A 22,261-nucleotide genomic window follows, 5' to 3' on the forward strand; every position below is an offset into this window, starting at 1 on the left:
GGTGAAGAGGGGCCAGGGTTGTGTCGCAGCTCGGTTCGGAGGGATAGTCGTAGTGGGGTGCTACTTCTCTCCGAGCCGAACTCTCGCCGAGTTCCACAACTCCCTCAGGGAGCTGAGTGACGTCGTCGTCGAGTACGGTTCGCTTCCCGTCGTCGTGCTGGGGGACTTCAACGCCAAGAGCCAGGCTTGGGGTTCCCGGTACACGGATGTACGGGGGCGAATGGTTGAGACTGGGCCTTGGAGGTTGGCCTGGACGTCCTCAACAGGGGTTCCGTCGCCACGTGTGTGCGGATGCGGGGTGAGTCCGTGGTGGACATTTCGTTTGCCAGCCCCGCATTGTCGCAGCGTGTTGTCGACTGGCGAGTAATGGAGGCGGTGGAGACGCTGTTGGACCACCGGTATATCCGGTTCGACGTCTCCACCGATCCCTCGAGCGCGCCAGTCCGACGGGCCCCAAGTGGTCCACGTTGGGCGTTGAGACAGCTGGACAGGGAGCTCCTCCTGGAAGCCTCCATCGTCCAGTCCTGGGTGCAAGCACCGGTCAGGCCGGACGATGTGAATAACGAGGCCGACTGGTTCCGGGAGGCTATGTCCTCTGTCTGCGACTCGGCAATGCCCCGAGTCCGCCGAAGCCAAGCGCGGCGCAAGGTGTACTGGTGGTCGCGGGAGCTGGCATCGCTCCAGGCGGCGTGCTATGCCGCGCGACGCCGGTACACCAGGTACCGCCAAATCCGCATCCGGCCTGTGGATGCGGTGGCTCGAGAGGCGGAGCTATACCAGGGGTACAGAGACGCAAAGACGCTCTCTCGGGCGCGATTCTAGAGTCTAAGAATCGCGCCCACCAGGAGCTGCTGGAGTCTCTTGACGCAGACCCGTGGGGACGTCCTTACAAAATGGTGCGGAGCAAGCTCCGCATCTGGGCGCCCCCACTGACGCAGAGTCTCCGGCAGGAACTGGTCGAGGGCGTCGTTGGCGCTCTGTTCCCTGCACTAGGGGAGCACGCTCCTCCGCCCATGGCTCCGCCTTCGGCGGCGCCCGGCATGGACCACGACGACGACGTCACTGTTCCCGCGGTGACCGGGGTAGACTTGAGGGTGGCGGTGGCCAAGATGAAGGCCAAGAACACCGCCCCAGGGCCCGACGGCTTGCCTGGAAAAGCCTGGGTCCTGGCCTTGGGGGATCTCGGGCCTCGACTTCAGAGGTTCCTCACGGCATGTTTGGAGAGGGGCCAGTTTCCACTTCGTTGGAAGACGGGGAAACTGGTCCTCATCGCGAAGCATGGGCGCCCCGCGGACAGTCCGTCCGCATACCGGCCCATCGTCCTGCTCGACGAGGTGGGCAAGCTCTTCGAAAGAGTTATTTCAGACCGCCTCGTCGAGCACCTGACGAGGGTTGGGCCGGATCTTGCGGACAGCCAATTTGGCTTCCGCAGAGGGCGCTCTACTGTGGATGCCATCATGCGCGTGAGGTCTCTCGCGACGGGGATGCTGTTTCCCGGGGTAGGGTCGTCTTGGCGGTGTCGCTTGACATCGCCAATGCCTTTAATACCCTGCCCTGGAGTTGTATCAGGGAGGCACTCCGGTATCACCGGGTGCCGGCCTACCTCCGTCGCGTTGTCGGGGCCTACTTGACGGATAGGGCCGTCATTTACCCCGGTCGCCAAGGGGAATGGATCAGGCGAGAGATGTCGTGCGGTGTTCCGCAGGGTTCGGTTCTGGGGCCGCTCTTGTGGAACATCGGATACGACTGGTGCTGCGCACCGACCTCCCGAGCGGCGTCAGCGTGGTATGCTACGCTGACGACACGCTAGTTTTGGCTCACGGGGGGTCGCATCAGGCGGCGGTCGACGCGGCTACAATTGGGGTTGCGACAGTCGTTGAGAGAATCCGGCAACTGGGACTCGAGGTGGCGCTGCACAAATCCGAGGCCATGTGCTTTCATGGCCGGGGGAACGCGCCACCTCCGGGTCTCCAGATCACGGCAGGAGGGGTTCACATCGGCGTCGGGTCGACGATGAAGTACCTGGGACTCGTCCTCGACAGCCGGTGGAACTTCAAGGAGCACATCCGCCTTTTGGCTCCCAGGTTGGTAAAATTCACCTGCATAATGCGGCGTCTTTTGCCAAAACCTGGGGGGCCAATGCTCCCTGCCGGCGGCTCTACGCAGGAGTCGTGCGGTCCATGGCCCTGTACGGTGCCCCCGTGTGGTCCGCAGCTGTGGCGCGGCGGCAAGGCCGCTTTCTGAACGCGCCACAAAGAGCGATGGCCATACGGCTGATACGGGGATACCGCACGATCTCCTGCGAGGCGGCGGGCCTCCTTGCCGGACTACCGCCATGGGGTCTCGAGGCGAAGGTCCTTGCGTCACTGTATGTGTGGCGCGGGGAGGCGCATAGCCGGGGCGTAGCTCCGCTACCGCGACAAATTGCCGCGCGGCGGACGGAGCTCCGGCAGAACCTCATGGCGGAATGGCGACAACGACTGTCGCAACCCTTGGCTGGGCACGCCACTATAGCGGCGGTAAGTCCCCTCTTCGAGGTGTGGCTGACGAGACGTCACGGCGTCCTCTCATTCCGGACGACGCAGGTACTGACCGGTCACGGCTGCTTCGGCAGGTACCTGTATCGGATCCGGGTGGAGGATACGCCCGCGTGTTTTTACTGTGCGGATCGGCCGGAGGACACGGTGGAGCATACGGTGGAGGTGTGCCCAGCTTGGGCTGAGCCCCGCCGTGTTCTCACAACGGCCATCGGTGGCGGAGACCTCTCGCGTCGGGGCCTGGTAGAAGCCATGCTCCGGGGCGAGAGAGTGGGACGCAGTCACCTCCTTCTGCGAGGACGTGATGCTCGCAAAGGAGGTGGCGGAGCGGATACGGCGCCAAAGCGCCCAACGTCCCATCCGCCACGGCAGACGCACAAGACGCGGGCGTCGAACGTCTGCTGAGGATCGTCGGCCTCCGTAGGCGCGGACCGTCGGGTGACGAGCATTGGGTAGCCCGTCGCCCGAAACACCCCAACGGCCCGTGTGTTCGGCGCGTAGTGTTCCACGCGTGCCTCGAAGAGCAGTGTCAGAGTAATTTGCGGGGCCCCTTAGGGCCGGTGCCTGCCTAGGTCTCAAATGCCACCGGATCTTGGACCTAGGCACATAGGCAAAGGATGGGAACACCGTAGGTTCTTAGTCGGTAAAAGTCTGACACGCCCTCCCGCCCATCCCAAGGCGGGAGATAGTCAACTGACGATTTACCTACGTAAAAAAAAAAAAAAAAAAAAAAGACCCCGGGAAGGATATGAGTTTTTTTATTTGATTTTCATTTTGAAATATACGGATATCTTACTCTTAAAAATGATTACATATTTAATATTTTTGTGTAATTCCTAAAAATAAATGAACGCAACAGATAGATGAGATAGTTTTTATAAAATACTAGCGATCCGCCCCGGCTTCGCACGGGTGCCATATTTCTCCACTATTTAATGGATGTTATTATACATATAAACCTTCGTCTTGAATCACTCTATCTATTAAAAAAACCGCATCAAAATCCGTTGCGTAGTTTTAAAAATTTAAGCACACATAGGGACAGAGAAAGCGACTTTGTTTTATACTATGTAGTGATAGGTATGTACCTATAGTGTGACTAATACCGAAGAAGTTTCCATGTCGGCAGTGTCGCAAACATTAGTGTATATTTCATTAACCCATTTATGATCGGAATGTTTGCCGGCAAACATGACATTACGCGTGTCACGGGAATATAACCTTATTTTTACTACATAATAAGGTTATTCTTTAAATGACAGGTTTTTTCGTGAGTACGCCCGTGTGGACTATGCAAGACCAAATAAAGAACCCAATTTCAAGTTTTGCAGTAATGCTTACTGCACTGAGTCTGCCGTAATACCAAATTATATAAAGCGAGCGTTAGTTGACCTTTGAAACGAGTCGTGCGATTTTTATTTGACATAAATGGATTTGGTGTGAAAAATTTAAGTAATTCATAGAAGTCATGTTTTCAACGGAACAATTTTGTCGTATAGATAGATTACTTAGAGTGTGTGTTTTAAGTAAAAATAAGTTTTAAGTAAAAATATAGTATAGAAAATCTTTTAAAATATACCTTAACAAATAATTTTTGAATCTTCCGTGAAAAAAACTTTCAGCATAAATATCAAGTTGCCTTCGAGATCCTAAAAACGGAACTTCTTAAAAGATAAAATTGTTTATGTCCTTTTCAATAATTTTGCCAGTCTAGATTTTGTTACACTAATTTGCTTAATAAATATTCATTAAACTTGTTTTTATTGCATATATTTCGCACCATACTATTAAACACGTGCGTATATGATTGTTCGAGTTGAACCAGATGAAATATTTTGTAGCAATATAAAAAGCGGGTGAATATAAATCACTCAATATGTTAAAGTTGTACCATAAAACAACCTAAACAAATTCTCGACAGTACAAAACTCGATTTAGGTAAATTTAAAACTGCCGCAAACAAATATTTATGGACAAAAGTATAACAAAATGTTTGAAAAGAGTTTGGGAAAGAAATGTCTTTATATATAGATAGGTTAGTTAAGATTTTTTTTTTATAAAATCCTCTTGTTAGAGTCTCTCCAGGTTTCTACAACTTTTATTTAATTATGAACTTTTAACAAAGTGGGTGAAGAAGTGACTTTGCAAGGCGGCATACTAATCGCTTTGACTGAAAGCAAATAAATCAGGCTTATTACCTATAATCCAGGCGTTATAACAAGGAAATATATTTCGCCGCATTATCAAATGGAATTTGGAACAGAATGGTTAAACTTTATAACTTAATGGTGTACAGACTATACAAACTAATTTAAGTCTATTCGTGACTTTTCTAATTTCCTTTACCAATGGCAACAAGAATTTGGAAACATTTAAATATATTTATAGACAGGCAGTTCTTAGATAATTCAATTTTTTTATTAAGGAAATCCGGGAATTATTACAATAGAACAGGCCCTTATATTGATCGATATAAACATCTTTAACCGTGAAATCTACTATTGTCAGGTATAATAATCTATTTTGAATCACGCTCAATTTTTTGTACGACAAAGTACGCAGCCATGTTTTTGTTGTAGAGAATACGTGGGTCATGAATTAGGCGTGATTCAGCAAAACAGAAGTTATTGCACTCGGGGAAGGCCCTGTAGTAAAGAAAGCTTTAGATAGATAAGATTATGTTGTCCCCTGTCCAGTGCTAACGCAAAATATAATGGGTTTAAATTAGCAATTGAACTTCGAGATATTAAAACTCTAACAATTTGAGCACAGGATTTATTTGAAATGTAAACATACTCATTTCGGTCACGAACTGTTGTTTTACATTATTATGGTTTCATGCCGTGTATCCTTCGTTGGAGGTCCTTAAATAAATATTAGACCGCGTTCAAATGAAAAGCGTAAGACGCGCGTTAACAAAACGCGTATTGACAACTATATGTATTTTGATCACGTTGTTCACATGCTGACGCGCGCTTAGCGCACGTTATACATAGGTACAAAATATGAGTAGTTGTTAACGCGCGTATTGATAATGCGCGTTTAACACCTCTCATCTGAACGGGTTCTTAGATAAACATTAATTTATAAGATTAATGATAGTATTATTTAACTTTATTAGCTTCTGTCCTGTAAGCGGCGATAGCCTAGGTGGGTGTAGAACAGACTACCGAGACGAATGTCCGCAGGTTCAAATCCTAAGGACACACAACTGACTTTTCTAAAATTATGTGTGTATTCTTTGTGAAATATCGTTTGCTTTAAAGGTGAAGGGAAACATCGTGAGGAAACCTGCATGCCTGAGACGTTCTCTATAGGAATTTCGAGGGTGTGTGAAGTCTACCAATCCGCACTGGGCCAGCGTGGTGGACTAAAGCCTAATCCCTCTCAGTAGTAGAGGAGGCCCGTGCCCAGCAGTGGGACAGTATATAATACAGGGCCGATATTATATAGCTTCTGTCGAAATTTAAAAATAATAATTAATTATGTCTTACATTTATGTCTTCTGATTTATAAGAAAATCACTTATGAACAGATATAAATCTATTTTAAAAGTCGACAGTGTCAATGGCACTGGTCACTCATAAGGTCCCTATCTTTTGTCAGTCATACTCACGATCGGTTCCATTTTTTTTAAGTCAAGTAATAAAAACCTGTGAGAACGTCAACCCGAACACTGTACATACTATCGTGGTTCAGCATTCGACTACAGTAAAAAAGGCGTGGAAACCCCTTAGGGCTCAACATTTCGATCGTGTTCACAATGTCCAACCGTGACAGATTTATTAGTTACTTGTATTATTAGTTAGTTGTATAAAAAGGTACAATAACCCCATAAATATCTCAGTTCGAACAACACTTCAACACAAACATAACACGTATTACGCAATTATTTTATTACAATCGTAGATAATAGTTTAGACACCCACAGTGGTATGAACGACCAAAAAGTCAACTCAAAAATTAATTAACTGATTGTTTTTCATCCGCTATATCCGTCTCAGTTAATTGTCGTTTATGTATCAAAAAAGATATATTTCCATAAACATGTCATTTAATCAGCGAGCGTATAAAATTTAATCAACTCAAACGGCCATATAAAATCGAAAATAGTTTCGACCTTCAGTTTTTTGGCGCAACAGCAAGTTTACAACTAGTTTTTGATTGTTATGTCGTATATCGATGAACAACGTAACAATCAGACATATTTTATGATTCAGATGTTATTTGTAGACATCATAATTATGTCTGCGATATAACTGCATGATTGTAAAAAAATAATGGGACTTTAGTAGTGATACAGTCAAGTATAAAACTCATTTGAATTATATGACATTTTATGTATCTAAATATACGTTTGTATAATGTTAAAATCAAATTTACGTTTTTTAATCCAGAAAAATGACCACGTAATGCATTAAGGCTGTCAAATACTCTAAGCATTTCATAGACTTGAACTGGACTAGAATTGGCCCTCTATGGCTGTTGTAATCATGTAAAACTGAATTAGCTGTAAGTTTACCACAGTAAAATAAAAAAAAATAAAAAAAGTAGAGATTGTTTCCAAAAAATACATGCGTTCTAAATTCCTCTAATTTTCCAAAATAACAGTATCGACTTGACATGTTCTTCATAGTATATCATAAAGAGATTCAGGTAACCGTGTAAGTTTGAAGACCGGACACCTGCCTAATATCGACTCTCTTGAGATCTTATCGAGGCCAAATCAGGTTATAAACGAGCGAATATATTATTTTTAGGACTTGAATACGAAACTTAATAAAACTCAGATAATAATATTCACCACCACAAAATAAAAATCATTACGATTCATCTCGTACATTTGTTAAAAAAGGTATAATTTGCGACTCCGAAATTCACTGAACTGTGGTTTTTGTCCGTGTATAATGAATTTTAATGACTTTATTCTTTATGTTGCATTTATACAATTGAGATGTTTATAGTACCAAAAGAGTACTACAAAATTAGAGATAGCGATACTATATTGACGAGGTAAAAATTATGGACAAAGACCAAGTAAACTCAAAGGAATTTACGTTTATAAATAAACTGATATATATTAATATTGTCACAAAGAAAATGCCAATATCGTAAGTAAGTATAAAAAAAAAACTTAGAAAATATCTGATATAGAAAGCAAGTAGCTCCAAGAATTCATGAGCTGAAGTCAAAGATTAGTCGAAGTCGTGACATATTTTTACAAGAGACTGGTATTTATAAGTTTACAAAATCAGTTTTCTATTACCGTTATACTAAGAGACTATTTAAAACATTCAAATACTAATAAAAGTGCTATAAAACGATGCTTGAGGGAGAAGTGTTTATTTTTATAATGGACTTTTACGACACATAACGTTGCGATGTGGCAATCAGTATTGATAGAAATACGGCCGAATATAACATTATATATGATGCAAATTATTTCTGTCTATTCAACCTATTACAAGAAGACTATTGACTAGCTCAATGCACTGAAATAGATGTAGCGAATTTGAACTCTTTCATTTGTAGCCAGGTTTAATGCTATCTCCGTCATTGCTGACATTTTTAAGCAAACCTGTTGTTTTCAACAAATTTAATAGTTGAGTGAGTTCCCATTCTTATGGTCTGTAATAGACTGTGTAAATATAAAGAAAAAGCTAGCCATTTAGTAAATATCGACAGGAACAAAAACTTAGTTATCTTTGTTAATATATGAAAAAAATATTATCAACCATGCTATAGAAAAAAGTGGACATGCGCCTTAAGCTCCGGTCAGCGTATGATTTATGGTTTCTCGGTCATAAATAGGCTGGATGGCCTCCCCAGTCTTATCTATTCGCCTTCAGCCCTCGATAGTTCAATAAGCGTCCGAGGGTAAAACGTTCTAAATTGAATGTCGGCGACTGCAAGTCTCAAAATCCTATGCATAGGAGCTATAAATATAGATATACCAAATTAACTAGGTAGATACCACGTATCTGAGAGGGCGTCAATACTGGCACAACAGTTTGAGGTGTACCGCGACGTGCGAGTTACATAATAGCAAATTCTGCTAGGGTTACTGCTGTTAATTGACAAACGTGCCTGACATCTGGCGAGCAATATACCCTGTGAATATACCTGTGTTATTGCCAGTACGAAAAACAATATACTAATTTCAAGGACTCAGCATAGCTGTACAAATTATTCCAAGTCCTATTCTGAGTCATATAGAAAAGTCTAATCTCGAGAATGGAGATTTTTATTACTGCCAGCTATTATCGATTTCATTGGATTTTTGGTTAAAAAAACTATTGTTTGTTTTGTCCGTTTGGAGCACAAACTAAAAGGAAAAAAAATCACTCAATAGGTAAAACAGGGTTATAAACGTTTATATAAAAATATTTATCTTAGAGCGAAATTATAGTTAATGGCTATACATCATGTAAATGGAATATCGAATGTAATTATCTTCCCACGTGGCCATCAAATTTGTTTAACAATGAAACCTACACATTTTCTAGAATTTCTCTGACTTGCGACAGAGATTTTATATAATGTTATTAATATGATCAAATCATTACAGGAATCTGTAGGTTTCAAGTTCATTACTTGGAAATTAATTATTCAATAATTAATTAATTTCACTATAAGCTTATTCAGATTTCGATTAAGTAATTATAAGTAAGTATACTTTATAAATATATTTACTTACGTGATATATAGACGAAAGTTATTTTACTAAAATTTTCTAGATGACGGGACGATTTTTCAATTCATTTTTTATTATATTTGTTATCAAAAATAATAGAGTTTACGACCTGGTTTACAACTTATTTAAAACGTATAAATTTTTATCACTTCATTAAAGAACTAGGTATTCATTGTTAGCTTCTAGCTTAATTTGAAGTAGTAAATCATAATATTGCATAATACATACACTGTTGAAATGAAAATATTTAAAAAAAATATTGATTTCTTATTCATTTTTCGTTTTGACTGGTTCAAATAGATTATTTTTTTACGAGGGTACATATAGAAATAATAAATTCCAAACTCAGATTCCAAATATCTAATATAACCTCTAAAAATTTCTTTTAAAATTCTTAACTGTTTTTAGTATAAACTCTTTGATCTAAAAAATATTTATTACAACATGCTTAATAAAGCATTTTTACTGTAAAGAATATGAAAATGAGTTATGCTATAAAGCTCAAACTGAAAGATAATCCTATAATAAAATAAGTGTATCGTGTTGAGGTTATTCCCCTTTAATTAAATGTTGTGTTTGACAGTCACCATGTAATTATTATACATGTCGTAAATTAAATTTGTTATCTATTTATGGACATAGTTTGAAGACAAGTCATTCAAAGTATATTATCAGTGTAACAAAATTAATAATATTCTTTTTTGGCTACAAACAATAAATTGGTATAGGTATAATAAATAAAAAGAAATTCGACACACGACTCGTTAAAATTTCACGTTAATCATTTTCATTACAGACTGTTTCCATAACTTAATTATTAATTTCAATATAATTGAAAATAAAGCAAATAATTGAGACGCCTGAAGTAATTATTTCTCCAATAAGGTTGACACGTGTCTACAGTAGCATAGTAGCTGTGGTAATATTAAAGTGTTATCGCACTAGACCAGTAACAAGATATCTGTTATACGAGGACCAAATTACTGGCGATCTGAGAAAATGTACGAAAAGATTTACAACATTGTTAACTATCAATTATTATGGATCATAGCATTTTCTAGGTTAAGTAACAATGTCTACTGAATATTATAGGGCTGCCTCGGTGGTGTAGTTGTACTGCATGCACGGTACGACAGCTCTCTTAGGTTCTGGGCTCGAATCCCGGGTCGGGCAGTGAAATTTGAGTTTTTCTACTCAGTATCAGCCCGGCGTCTCGAATGTGCTCCCGATATGGCGATAGGCTCGCCCCCTATTACATCATAGGACGGAATACATTTGGCGAAAAGTGGGTGCTCTAGTTGCACCTCTGCATGGCCCTTCGCGGATAAATGCGTGATGTTGTGTGTGGGTGTATTATAGAAATTTTAAACACTTTGTGAGATTGTTTCTATGACTATTTGTATTGGCTTGGAAATGATGTCAGAAAAGCAAACAATAGCTTCATAACCCTGTTCATGTGATAAAAATGGGAGATATTAAGGTCGAAATAATATTGGCAACTTTATGAAATATTTCCCATCCATTCATTAGCTTTGCACCGAAAATGGAACGCTAAAAAAGGTATATCTGACCTGACAGCAGCCCTTTGTGTAATGAGATTTGAAAAATTGCTGTTGTTTAACTTGTGCGTGACTACCACCACTTTAATTGAAAACGGGAACACAGTTTTTTGTATTTTACTTTAGAAAACCAATCTTAGGTTTATTTTTAATTTGACGTCAGCTTGTCTGATTAAAATGTTGATAGAAAGTATAAACGAAACTATTCAATCCATTATTCACTCCAAAAGCGTCATCATTTTAGCCCTTGAATCGTCCACTGCTGGACATAGGCCTCCCCCATTGAGCGCCACAGGGACCGGCTCTGGGCCGCCCTCATCCATCGGACTCCGACGACCCTGACCAGAACGTCGGTCCATCTCGTGGGGGCCTGCCAACGTTGCGTCTCCCGGTTCGTGGTCGCCACTCCAGAACTTTTCCGCCCCAACGGCCATCAGTTATACGAGCTATGTGCCCTACCCACTGCCACTTGAGTTTCGCAACACGCTTTCCAAAAGCGTGAAGATATTCAATCAACAATACCACAAGATACATATTATGCTAATTTTCATTCATAATGGAATTGTCCGTTCTCAGAGGCGTATTTGCAACAGACGCAAATAATATTATTATGATGTGGCTTGTAGCTATGACTGCCTTGATGGTGTAGTTGTATTGCGTGCGCAGTATGACACCGCTATGAGGTTCTAGGTTGTAATATCGGGTTAATCAAAGTGATATTGGCTTGTTGTCAGTCCGTAGTCTGAAATCTGTGCCCCATATAGCTATAGGCTCGTCTCCTATCACATCATGGGACGGAAGTCACATAGGGAAAAGTGGGTGGCCTTTGCACCTCTGCCTATCACTTCGGAAATAAAAGCGTTTTATATATATTTTTTTGTCGTTGTCATTGCTTAAGTTACCCCAGAAATACTTTTTTAAAATTGCGTATAATGTTTATAGTAAGTGATATGTGAATTATTCGCACATTCGTCAATGTGAATGCGGCCTTCCAAAATACTGCTAAATAAAAGGATCGTTCAAACAATAACGGGAAGTATCGTCGCGTCGATTCCGATAGCATCTGTAATTGTGGATTTATATCACCGTCCATAATTTAAAAGTTATTTGGGGTGGAAATTACTTTCTCCAATTCGATTGTACATTGACAACAATTTAGTTCGAACCCTTTTTGTTTCCTAATGTATTCTGACTGACCCGGATTAAAGCAACCCTGGTATTGACAATGATTGAAGTTGGACTATTGGAAGTAGTTTTAAAACGTGGCTTCCTTTATTGCTATGTTTTACGGTAAACTGCTAATTTCGTCAGTTTAATTAAAACTTTCGTTACCTTACGTATGTATGTACATTATTATTCAACTAGTAATAATAGAGGCTTCACATCAAGAACACCTTATTAAAGTTTAATGGGATTTTTTTATAAATTTATTTATTTATTTTGGTATTTATAATTATAGTTATAACTTAAATAACTATACGCCAATTACAAGCTTCCACTCATAGAAAAAAGTTTTATAGATACAAATGCATTGAGGCTTGATATTTATTTATTTATTTATTTGGACAAACAGTAGTTGTTACATTGTAGCATGGATACAAAAATCGTTACAAAAAATATAATTCAATGTACAACACTTTAAGTTGTCACAGCATGCACACATAATAACGTGTATTTTTCTCGGTAAATAAACATATTGAGAATGATATTACATAAGTTATACAACAAACTTAAGACAAAAGCAAACGAAATGATATTTAAAATTCAAAGAAGATATTACATAAATTAAATAGCAAACTTAAAACAAATGAAATTATATTTAAAATTTAAAAGCAGATATTACATAAATTAAACAGCAAACTTAAAACAAAAACAAACGAAATGATATTTAATGTTTAAAAGAATAACAAAATTGATAATAAGTAAAGCAATTAAATTTATAAAAACTATATTGATATATTTATGTGTTGTGTTTCCATATCTACTTTTGTCCCAGTTTCAAACGATTCGCTATAAATCGAATAGAATTTGTTATTCAAAACTATTTTCCCTTTCACGAAAAGGGTAAGCGGTTGGATATCCCTACTGGAGCTATTCATTGCTACCGATTATTGAGGGTTGACCGTTCTCTGCCCATTGCATAACCAAGAAGATATAAACATGATCGGACTTGATAAATGATGTTCCGATATAACAAAATATACAATTCTCACATAACATTCCTTTTTTAAAATCTCAATCTCGTGATTCTGATATCTACAGTAAAGACGAATTTTGTTTGGCATTTCTATTTGTTTGGTAAAATCGATCAAGTTGGCCAACGCGGAACAAATGGCTTTCCGATCCAGTAGCTTGTGCTGCGAAATTGTTTGCTCTTGTGTTTTTCGATTTATTATCCGAAAAGCACGGATATTAGCTGTGGAATAGACTGTAGTCTTTTGGTAGCGTCAAGATGAGGACTAGAAACATTGTTAAAATTTATTTATTTAAATAATATATAGTTTAGCATAATTACTTCAAATACTTTTTCATTGATTTTTTCAACTAATGGTACTGTCAAAAGGAAATCCTTGCAATCACTTACAAAATGCGAGAAACTAAGGCGAGAAACCATTCTATGGTGCTAGTTCAGTCTGAATCTCTACAATTTCTTACTTACTTTACGACTTACTAGAATTTCAAGTCAATACAGTGGTGCTTGTTATAGGTTTATCCGTATTTATACGGATTTTTAACACATAACAGATATTAAAAAGATACACATATTTATCGTTTTCTTTTTATTCATAAAAAAAAAATTGGCAATGTAAATGTTTTGATACTAGAAGATAGCTTTTGCAAACGAAATTCGTTGTAGTAGGATCTGAAACAACGGTCGATGGAATTAACATCTAGACAGATTTTTCATGTTACAAAAACAGACAATCCGTTTCGGCAACCAGGCGGCAGAGTCAATACGACATAGTGTTGTATTTTTTAGACTCTAGTTCTAAAATAGGTCCATTAGAAATTATTAATTAATATGAGTAGGTACGATACGATGCGGCGATAGCCTAGTTGGGTGTGGAACGGACTGCTGAGACGAATGTCCGCAGGTTCAAATCCCAAGGGCACACACCTCTGACTTTTCTAAAAAATCATGTGTGTATTCTTTGTGAATTTATCGTTCGCTTTAACGGTGAAGGAAAACATCGTGAGGAAACCTGCACATCTGAGAAGTTCTTTATAGGAATTTCGAAGGTGTGTGAAGTCTACCAATCCGCACTAGGCCAGCGAGGTGGACTAAGGCCTAATCCCTCTCAGTAGTAGAGGAGGCCCGTGCTCAGCAGTGGGCAAGTATATAATACAGGGCTGATATTATTATTATTATTATTATTATGAGTAGGTACAACAATTGGCTTTTGTGTTTGATATTTTATGAGTATAGTATTATTTGTTTACTAAAAATAATAATGCGTATAGTACCTGTTTATTAAAAATATTGCAAATTAAGTAGTACTTTTTTTTATCACTGAATTAATGTCTTGATTTTTTTGGAGGTGGGGTAAAATCTGGATAATGCCGTCCCCGATCACTTTTACTTTTGTCATGGCTTGCTGTCCCTCCCCCCCCCCCCCCTCGAGATCTGGGGCAGCTGAATGCTATGTCTCCCGTATTTAAGTTATCTTTAATAAACTTATCTGTTAGTATAATTACTTAGTAAATTTGAAATCATTTACCAATGTGCCATAATTTTATTATAGCCATTAATTTTTATATAAATTATAAAGTAAAATAATTATCTATCGTTACGTATGAACAAACTTTTACAAAAGTTATTCAATTTGCCTTAATTAGAACATATCAGAATAATCTCTGCAAATGTATTAATTAAAATGAAACATTTAATTGAGTTCGACAGAACTTTTCTTTCAATGTAAAATGTGTTAGCAATAAGTTACGAATAAATTATTTTCTATTTATGTATGAATTTAACTAAGAATTCTTTTAATGTCTTACAATTTTCAAATAATCACATTTTTACAATAGAAGCTAATATCCAGGAATCCCTTAAAGTGATCTTTTGTTGGTGAAACATAATTTGGGTTATTTTACTGGATAGTGTTTTTACGTAGAAAATTCAAATCCTTTGAAATATTTTTACTTCTCTTAAATGCCCTTATTGTTATGCTAAAAGAATGTGCCAGAGCGTCGAGACATTTTTCTAAGATATTTCGAAATTATTTTGCCCGACCCGGGCAGCGAACTCCATATAGCACAGCAGTCGTACTGCAACCGTACGACGCCACCGATACAATCCTTCTTCTTCGACTGACCTACAAGGTTAAATTTAATTCGAATCACCTAATTTTTATTTATTTTTGCTAATTCTATGATAACTATATTCAAACGTGAATTATGCGAGCTAAGTCAATGTCGTTCGCTGTCAATGCTGCCTTGATAATGATCATCTTACGTATGTACATAGATGATAGAAGGGTGTACTAGAGTGCATCGAATATTGAATGATTATTCAATCAAGCTCAATCAGCTTTTGGTTTAAAAGGTCCGTTGCCCTATGTCACGACATATTTAGTGTGCTTTTTTATATTCCAATGCCATTACCTAAGTAAAACTTGTATTTTTTGATACATTTCACGTAAAAATATGTATTTATAATTCAATGCTACTTTTAGGTATACATGTAATTTACTATATATACTAGTTCAGCAACCGTGTCAAGAAATTACATTGCAGTTTAAATTAAATGGAATTAATTTAGTATTCAACTTTTCTTTGACCTAAAGCCGTGCTCACTAAGCCTTTGTTATAGGTACTGCTCAAAGCAAACCAATTAGCAACTCGAGTTATCCAATCAGTTAACCTTTACATAATTAGTATTTGATTTAAATGTAGGGTTTTCGTCACGTGTCAGTATTGTTAACTAAATAATTTTATATTTAAAAATCATAAAACTCTATTCATGGTTCTCTTGTTACTAAACACAATAATTCTAGGCAGAAATCGGTGTTCTTTGGCAAGGATTTGTGGCTTGTCTAGTCTCAAATAATGATTGGCGCCTTCTTCAGAGTGTTCAGCGACTACAGACTTACTTGACATTGATTCGCGAGGCTATTGAAATTAAAAAAACATCCTAATTTCAATAGGGAAGATGTACACTTAGCACGAATTCCATGTGTTAAGAGTTATTTATTTCACCAAAATGTTTAAACAAAACTTAGTTGAAATATTTTTAATGAACATGTCGTATCTGGAATAAAACAATAGCTCCTTTAACAACATTCCCTCAAGAAGGCTGAATTCTGTATAATTAATTTAACCAAAGGGGAGAGACGTGTCCGATGCGCGTTCCGCCTTTGGTGTTGTCACGTTTTGTATTATCTCGGTAGTCTGATTTCGTTTACGGAAAGCCGTTTCGAGTTTTATATTTGTGTTATTTTTATTAATAGGAGTAAAGGAATGATATCTTTGATACCTTAATATGCCTGTTAAGGGGATTACCATAAAATATTAGTATATCCAAGCTTAAGCTTGTCGGGCGTTTCTGACATATTTCCAATTTATTTATGTAAAGTATTATCACCGCCTACTTATTTAGTGTTGGTTATATGAGCTGGGGATTGGAAGACCCTGGGTTCGTTCCCAGATGGTATAATACTAGATATATTTTGTAACACAGTTTACCTGGGATTAGATGAACCCATCAGAGGATTGATATTATAATATGTGTTACTATTTCGACTGCCTCGGTAGTGTCGTTGTAATACGGTACGACTGCAGTGCTGAAGTCTTGGGTTCGCTCCACGGACCCAAGAATTTTTTTTTTTTTTTTTAAATTTACGCTTTGTATCAGCCCGGAGTTTAGAATTTGTGCTCGATTTGGTGGTCGTGGTGGTGCTCGATAGGCTCGCTCTCTATCACATTATGGGTTGGAATACACAGGGCTGAAAGTGGGTGTACCAGTCTCTCTACCGCGTACTTCTTTGGGGATAAAAGGCGTGAGCGTTTGTGTGTGTATAAAAATGGGTACAAAATGTTTACCTACATAAAAAGCAAACAAGTGAAAGATGGACTCGCGCACCGACGGCTCCATACAAACTTTTAGGTAAGTACCTATATAAGTTCAAAACTGACAACCTTGATATTGCCCTTAGATCCCTTGACACGGTTATTTCACCAACCACAAATAATAAGTTTGTAACAGTAAATTCTTTTTTTTATCTACATTTTCTTCTTTACCTACATGCCAAATTTCATGATTCTAGGCCAACAGGAAGTATAAATAGAAACTTACCGTAGAAATTTTGATTCCTTTATGAAATCGGAAAATATACGATTTTTTCACAGTGAAGGGGAATGTAGACGGTACTTGATATAACTTTCAAATTAATAGCTCTAAGTGTCCCTGAGAAAAAGGTTTTTAACGGAGTTGGACAGGCGGATAACAAAATATTACTACCTAATACTAGCTATGATTTTTATTAATAGAAAACGTTTCTATTTTTATACAGTAAACGCGGCTTCAATCTTGGCACATCGTGTGTTGGAACAAATTGTCCAGTCAAGAGTTGACACAATTCTCTTCACTTAAAATCTCGTTTCAATCAAAAATTGTTTATTCTACAAGTTCTATGATATAATGAGAGAATAATTGTCATGATTGAACGTGATGTGAGTCATGAATACTGTCATCTTTTTGATTAAAATTGTATTTCTATCTCAACTTGTCCTCGCCCTATGGTCGTTTTTAGTATAGTTGTAACAAATATTACTTACAAGCTGTATAAGCGGCGATAGCCTAGTTGGTTGTAGAACGGACTGCCGAGACGAATGTCCGCAGGTTCAAAACATAAGCACACACCTCTAAATTTTCAAAAAATTATCTGTGTATTCTTTGTGAATTATTAATTAATTAATAATTAATTAATTAGCTTGCTTTAACGGTGAAGGAAAACATCGAGAGGAAACCTGCAATACGTGAGAAGTTCTCTATAGGAATTTCGAAGGTGTGTGAAGTCCATCGATCCGCACTAGGCCAGCGTGGTGGACTAAGGTCTAATCCCTCTCAATAGTAGAGGAGGTCTCGTGCCCAGCAGTGGTACTATATATAATACAGGGCTGATATTATTATATTAGTGTTATATAAATATTACTTATACAAAAATCTTATTTTTCTGTACTACTCCTCATAAATTTAACTGATTTAACTATACCATATTCCACAATCCGTGCGTGGAATGTGTTTAAAAAGGGGTGCAAAGTTTAAAATTAAAATACTTAATTTAACACGTAGGCGAACAAAGTTGCAATTATGATACGTCAAAACAATTTATAAGAAATATATTCTTATTATTCACGTTTGACAATATCGCTCGTTAACGAGATACTGCTTTCTTGTTGAGTAACATTTCATGTATCAGAGAAACATAGAACTATTTACATCGAAGCCATAATACGAAATTTTGATGTAGCGTATGATAATAACCTTCCTCGGCGCAAATTTCGTCCCAGAAAGGTAATATTGCGTTGGGATTCACCACATTGTTTCATTATTTATTAACGTATCCGAATCTCTGACAAGCAACACTCCTACGCATAATAACACTATTCATATTCGCCAGGAAATACGCCGTATAATCTAAATATGGAAATTTACATGACATTTACGGCGAAATAATTATGTGACGAGATCCTTTAATCATCTTTATGATCAGCCGCAGAATGTCCACTACTGAACATGGTCCTCTCCCAAAGATTTCCGTACTTAATCGTACCTTTATTCATTTTAATACGAAAAATTGTTAATAATAGACCCTTTAATATTATGCTCGAATGTCACCTACAAATAGAGCACTTTGCAGAATTACATTTTGAGTACAGTCAGCAATAAAAGTAATTAAACATAATACCCACGCCATGAAGTTTACGAAACATTTGCCTTCTTGATAATTCCCTAAAATCCAGACGTTTTAACGCAATTAAATAAAATCATGAGCTCATCTTAATAGTGCGCATCTATCGTTTAAATTACGTAGATAAAATTATTACTAAATATTATTGTTATATAATTTTGTATACAAAACAAGGTGTGACTTGTTTCAATTGAAACTTTAATCAAACAATCTTCGACAGAAGAAGAGTAAGCTATAAAATCGGGCAACACAACGATGGTTAGAAACATAGTACGTTCAGAAAAATAAATTCAATTCTACGTACCGAGTCTATTTTTAAAATAATCCTCATGAACTTTGTACTTTAACTCAACAAAAAAAGTGCTTTTTTATTTACTCTATCGCGTGTTGCTAAACCGAATTCTTCAAGCACAAGACAGCAATCATACAGTATATACATGGACGCGAAATAACATCTAAATTACGCTGTATTTGCCGCCTTTCATATCCGTTCTATAAAACACGATGAAATGTCACAAACAACAGTTGATGAGTTTTGCGTCCGCACGTACCCATCGAGGTCGATTTTTCATGCACATTGGATTCAGACGGCCCGATACTATCTACATTCATAACGCAATCTCGCGAGTAGTAATCCCATTTTGCACTAATTCAGGTCTTGAACGACTGTCAGATGAACTACGTCTAAAAGTTTGCCGAGGATTGCAAAGTAAACTCCGAAATGATTTCAAACTATCAGCAATAGATTACCTAGAATCCTACTAGATAAATACAGAGTAGGTACGTAACATGCACATACACACCTCTTTTATCCCTGAAAAGGTAGACAGAGACGCAGCTTGTGTATTCCATTCCATGATGTGATAGGGGGCGAGCCTATCGCCATATCGTGCACAAATTCAAGACTACGAACTTACACCGAGCATAAAAAGACAATATCATTTTTCCCGACCCGAGATTCGAACCCGAGAGCCTAGAACGGTAGTCCTCCCCACCACGATTAAACTACGCAACCGAAGTAGTTGATTCTAAATAAAGAGTTTTATCTTTCCCAGTCAAGTAGCGTAAGCAATGTGGCACAGTCTAATGTTGAGTAAAGTTTTATAAATCTAGGTTTTTAAATTCGCAGTTGAATAGGCGTATAGCATGAAACAAGCGAAATTCTCATCGCGTCATTAAACTGAAGAAAAATAACTTTATAATAGCTCACTATGAGCTAGTCAACCTTCCATTTAAGAGAGTAAAATTATAGTATGTTTAATTATTTTGCGTATATTCCGTTGAATAACCGCATGTTAAATGAATATCTGAATAAACAATTGTATACAATTAAACAACTTATTCTTAATAAATATGTAGAATCACTGTCACATGTAATTTAAACTTTAAATGCTTTGTAGGAGCATCTCTCACATTTACATCACTCAAATATAGTGTATTTGCTTACAAAACTTTCTAAGAACTCATTCCTTTGTATCCAACGAAGAGGGCGGGAGATGTCATAGATCGTTGTTCACTACATTAATAAAACATTTGGTGATGGATGCACTAAAAATATCAAAACATTTTTTTCGAATTGACTGATTTATACACTTACCTGTTAAAGAAATGGACACCTTATAAGCATACGCACGACAACATTTCTTAGTCTAATCTTGAATCGAATATTCTAAGAAGTATCGTGTCGGCATCAAAAATATAATAATTTTAATTTCAGACTTGTAATGCTATAGGCAGATTTATTAATCAACAGATTAAAGTTGTTCTTGAAATAAAATATATGAACAAATTAAATATATCAAATTATCAATAATTTGTCTCACTTTTACGTCGCGTAATAAATAATATATTTTTTTACTGATAAATTTTATCTGACTCGTATGAATTCAGATCTGAATAGTTCTTATCTATACTTATAATAAATCTGTAGAGAGGTCAATTCTGTACATGAAATATATTTCCCAAATAACTATCAGGGGGTGATTAGGGATCGATACTGATGCCAAAAATGCAATTAGTAAAATTTTTGTCTGTCTGTCTGTCTGTCTGTCTGTATAACCGTTATAGAAAAAAAACCCACGACAGCATATGTCTATCTTTTATGGTTGACTCACAATAACACGTGTAACTCCCGATAGCTTAGCAGTTCGAAGCTTTCTCATTATATTTGTCTACTCTTACGTTTATAACACTCTCAGTCATCCCTAATTAAAAAGTTAACATTATTAAATATTCCATAAAAAAGAATCATAGAAATCGGTATAGAAACACCAAAGTTATACATGAAATACGCTAATAATAAACCATCATGCGTGAATACTGAATCATGCTATAAGGATTACTTTTGTATATATATATAAGGTCGCGAACGCACAGGCGGGCGGCTTGCTTGGCACCTAGAGGCTAGCGAATCACCTAGCGAGTAGCTTCGTAAAACGAACATTCTCGAACGTTCGCGACCGGCTCCATTTTTGAAGTCCGAAATCCACGCGGGCGAAGCTGCGAGCGGAAGCTAGTTAGAAATAAAATCTCGTAGTTTACTGTCCATATAATATATCGGGATAACATCGAAGAAACTCTAACAGCAGTTGATATCTTGACGATAGAACTTTAAAAGGAAATTGGCGTTTCACAATTCTTTGAAGTTATAACACGGCTGTAGAAGAAAACCTAACATAGCATGAACTTTTATGTCGAATACAAAATAATTGAATTTTACCTTATCTTTCTCTTAACCACATTCTACTAGCATCCCGCCCCGGCTTCACACGGGTAAAAAGAGTATATGTTATAAGGATATTAATGTTGAGGAATTCTTTTATTTGTTAAATTTTATTTTTATTTATTTTCTTCCATCATGGGGTCTTGATCATTATCAATTTAACTCCTTATTATTGAGGCGATTCCTATGAGCCCATACACGCTATATTTGCTGTTAGTTGCTAAGGAGTTGGTAATCACGTAGACTACTTGTTACTGCAGTATAAGATCAAGGCTAACATGTCATGGAAATACCACTGAAATAACAACACACCAAATTTCAAATCAATCAAACAAGCGAACGTAAGAAATGCTCCTGATGATCTTCAAACTCCTGATCAGATTTTGATAAGTTATAGCTAATAACCAATTCGATCACACCATTTTTAAAAAATCGCATCAAAACCCGGTCCATTTTTGGGAGCTGCAAAGCCACGGGTAAACAAATACGCAGATCCACACTTTAACCTTACACCACCATTGTTTTTTATGTCGTAGGTTAACAATGTACATAATATGTCACGTATGAAATGTCGAGTTTAATCAGATGTTATATTGAGACAATTATATTTTGGTCTATAGTCAAATATTACTGAACTGTACCAGCTGTGGTCTATCCTTGTAGTAAATAAAATGTTATTCAAACACCTTATTTTATACCTACCAACGTGACACTTTGTACTATCATTTTAAATTCAATGAATTATAATCTACTTTTAATTGCTTAAAATTAGCCTGCAAATAAGAATTATGCTATTCTGTAAGATGAGATACTATGTGTGTTTACTCGTGGTAGGT

At 37.9% G+C, this 22,261-nt stretch overlaps 1 protein-coding gene across 1 annotated transcript; it reads left to right on the plus strand.

Moving 5' to 3' along the window:
• The first annotated feature begins 366 nt into the window (after positions 1-366).
• LOC119188668 lies at positions 367-822 on the plus strand. The gene has a single exon (XM_037436562.1). The coding sequence runs from the start codon at positions 367-369 to the stop codon at positions 820-822; it is 456 nt and encodes a 151-aa protein (XP_037292459.1).
• Positions 823-22,261: the final 21,439 nt, after the last annotated feature.

The sequence above is a fragment of the Manduca sexta genome, chromosome 8, assembly GCF_014839805.1.
Source record: "Manduca sexta isolate Smith_Timp_Sample1 chromosome 8, JHU_Msex_v1.0, whole genome shotgun sequence".
Classification (NCBI taxonomy): domain Eukaryota; kingdom Metazoa; phylum Arthropoda; class Insecta; order Lepidoptera; family Sphingidae; genus Manduca; species Manduca sexta.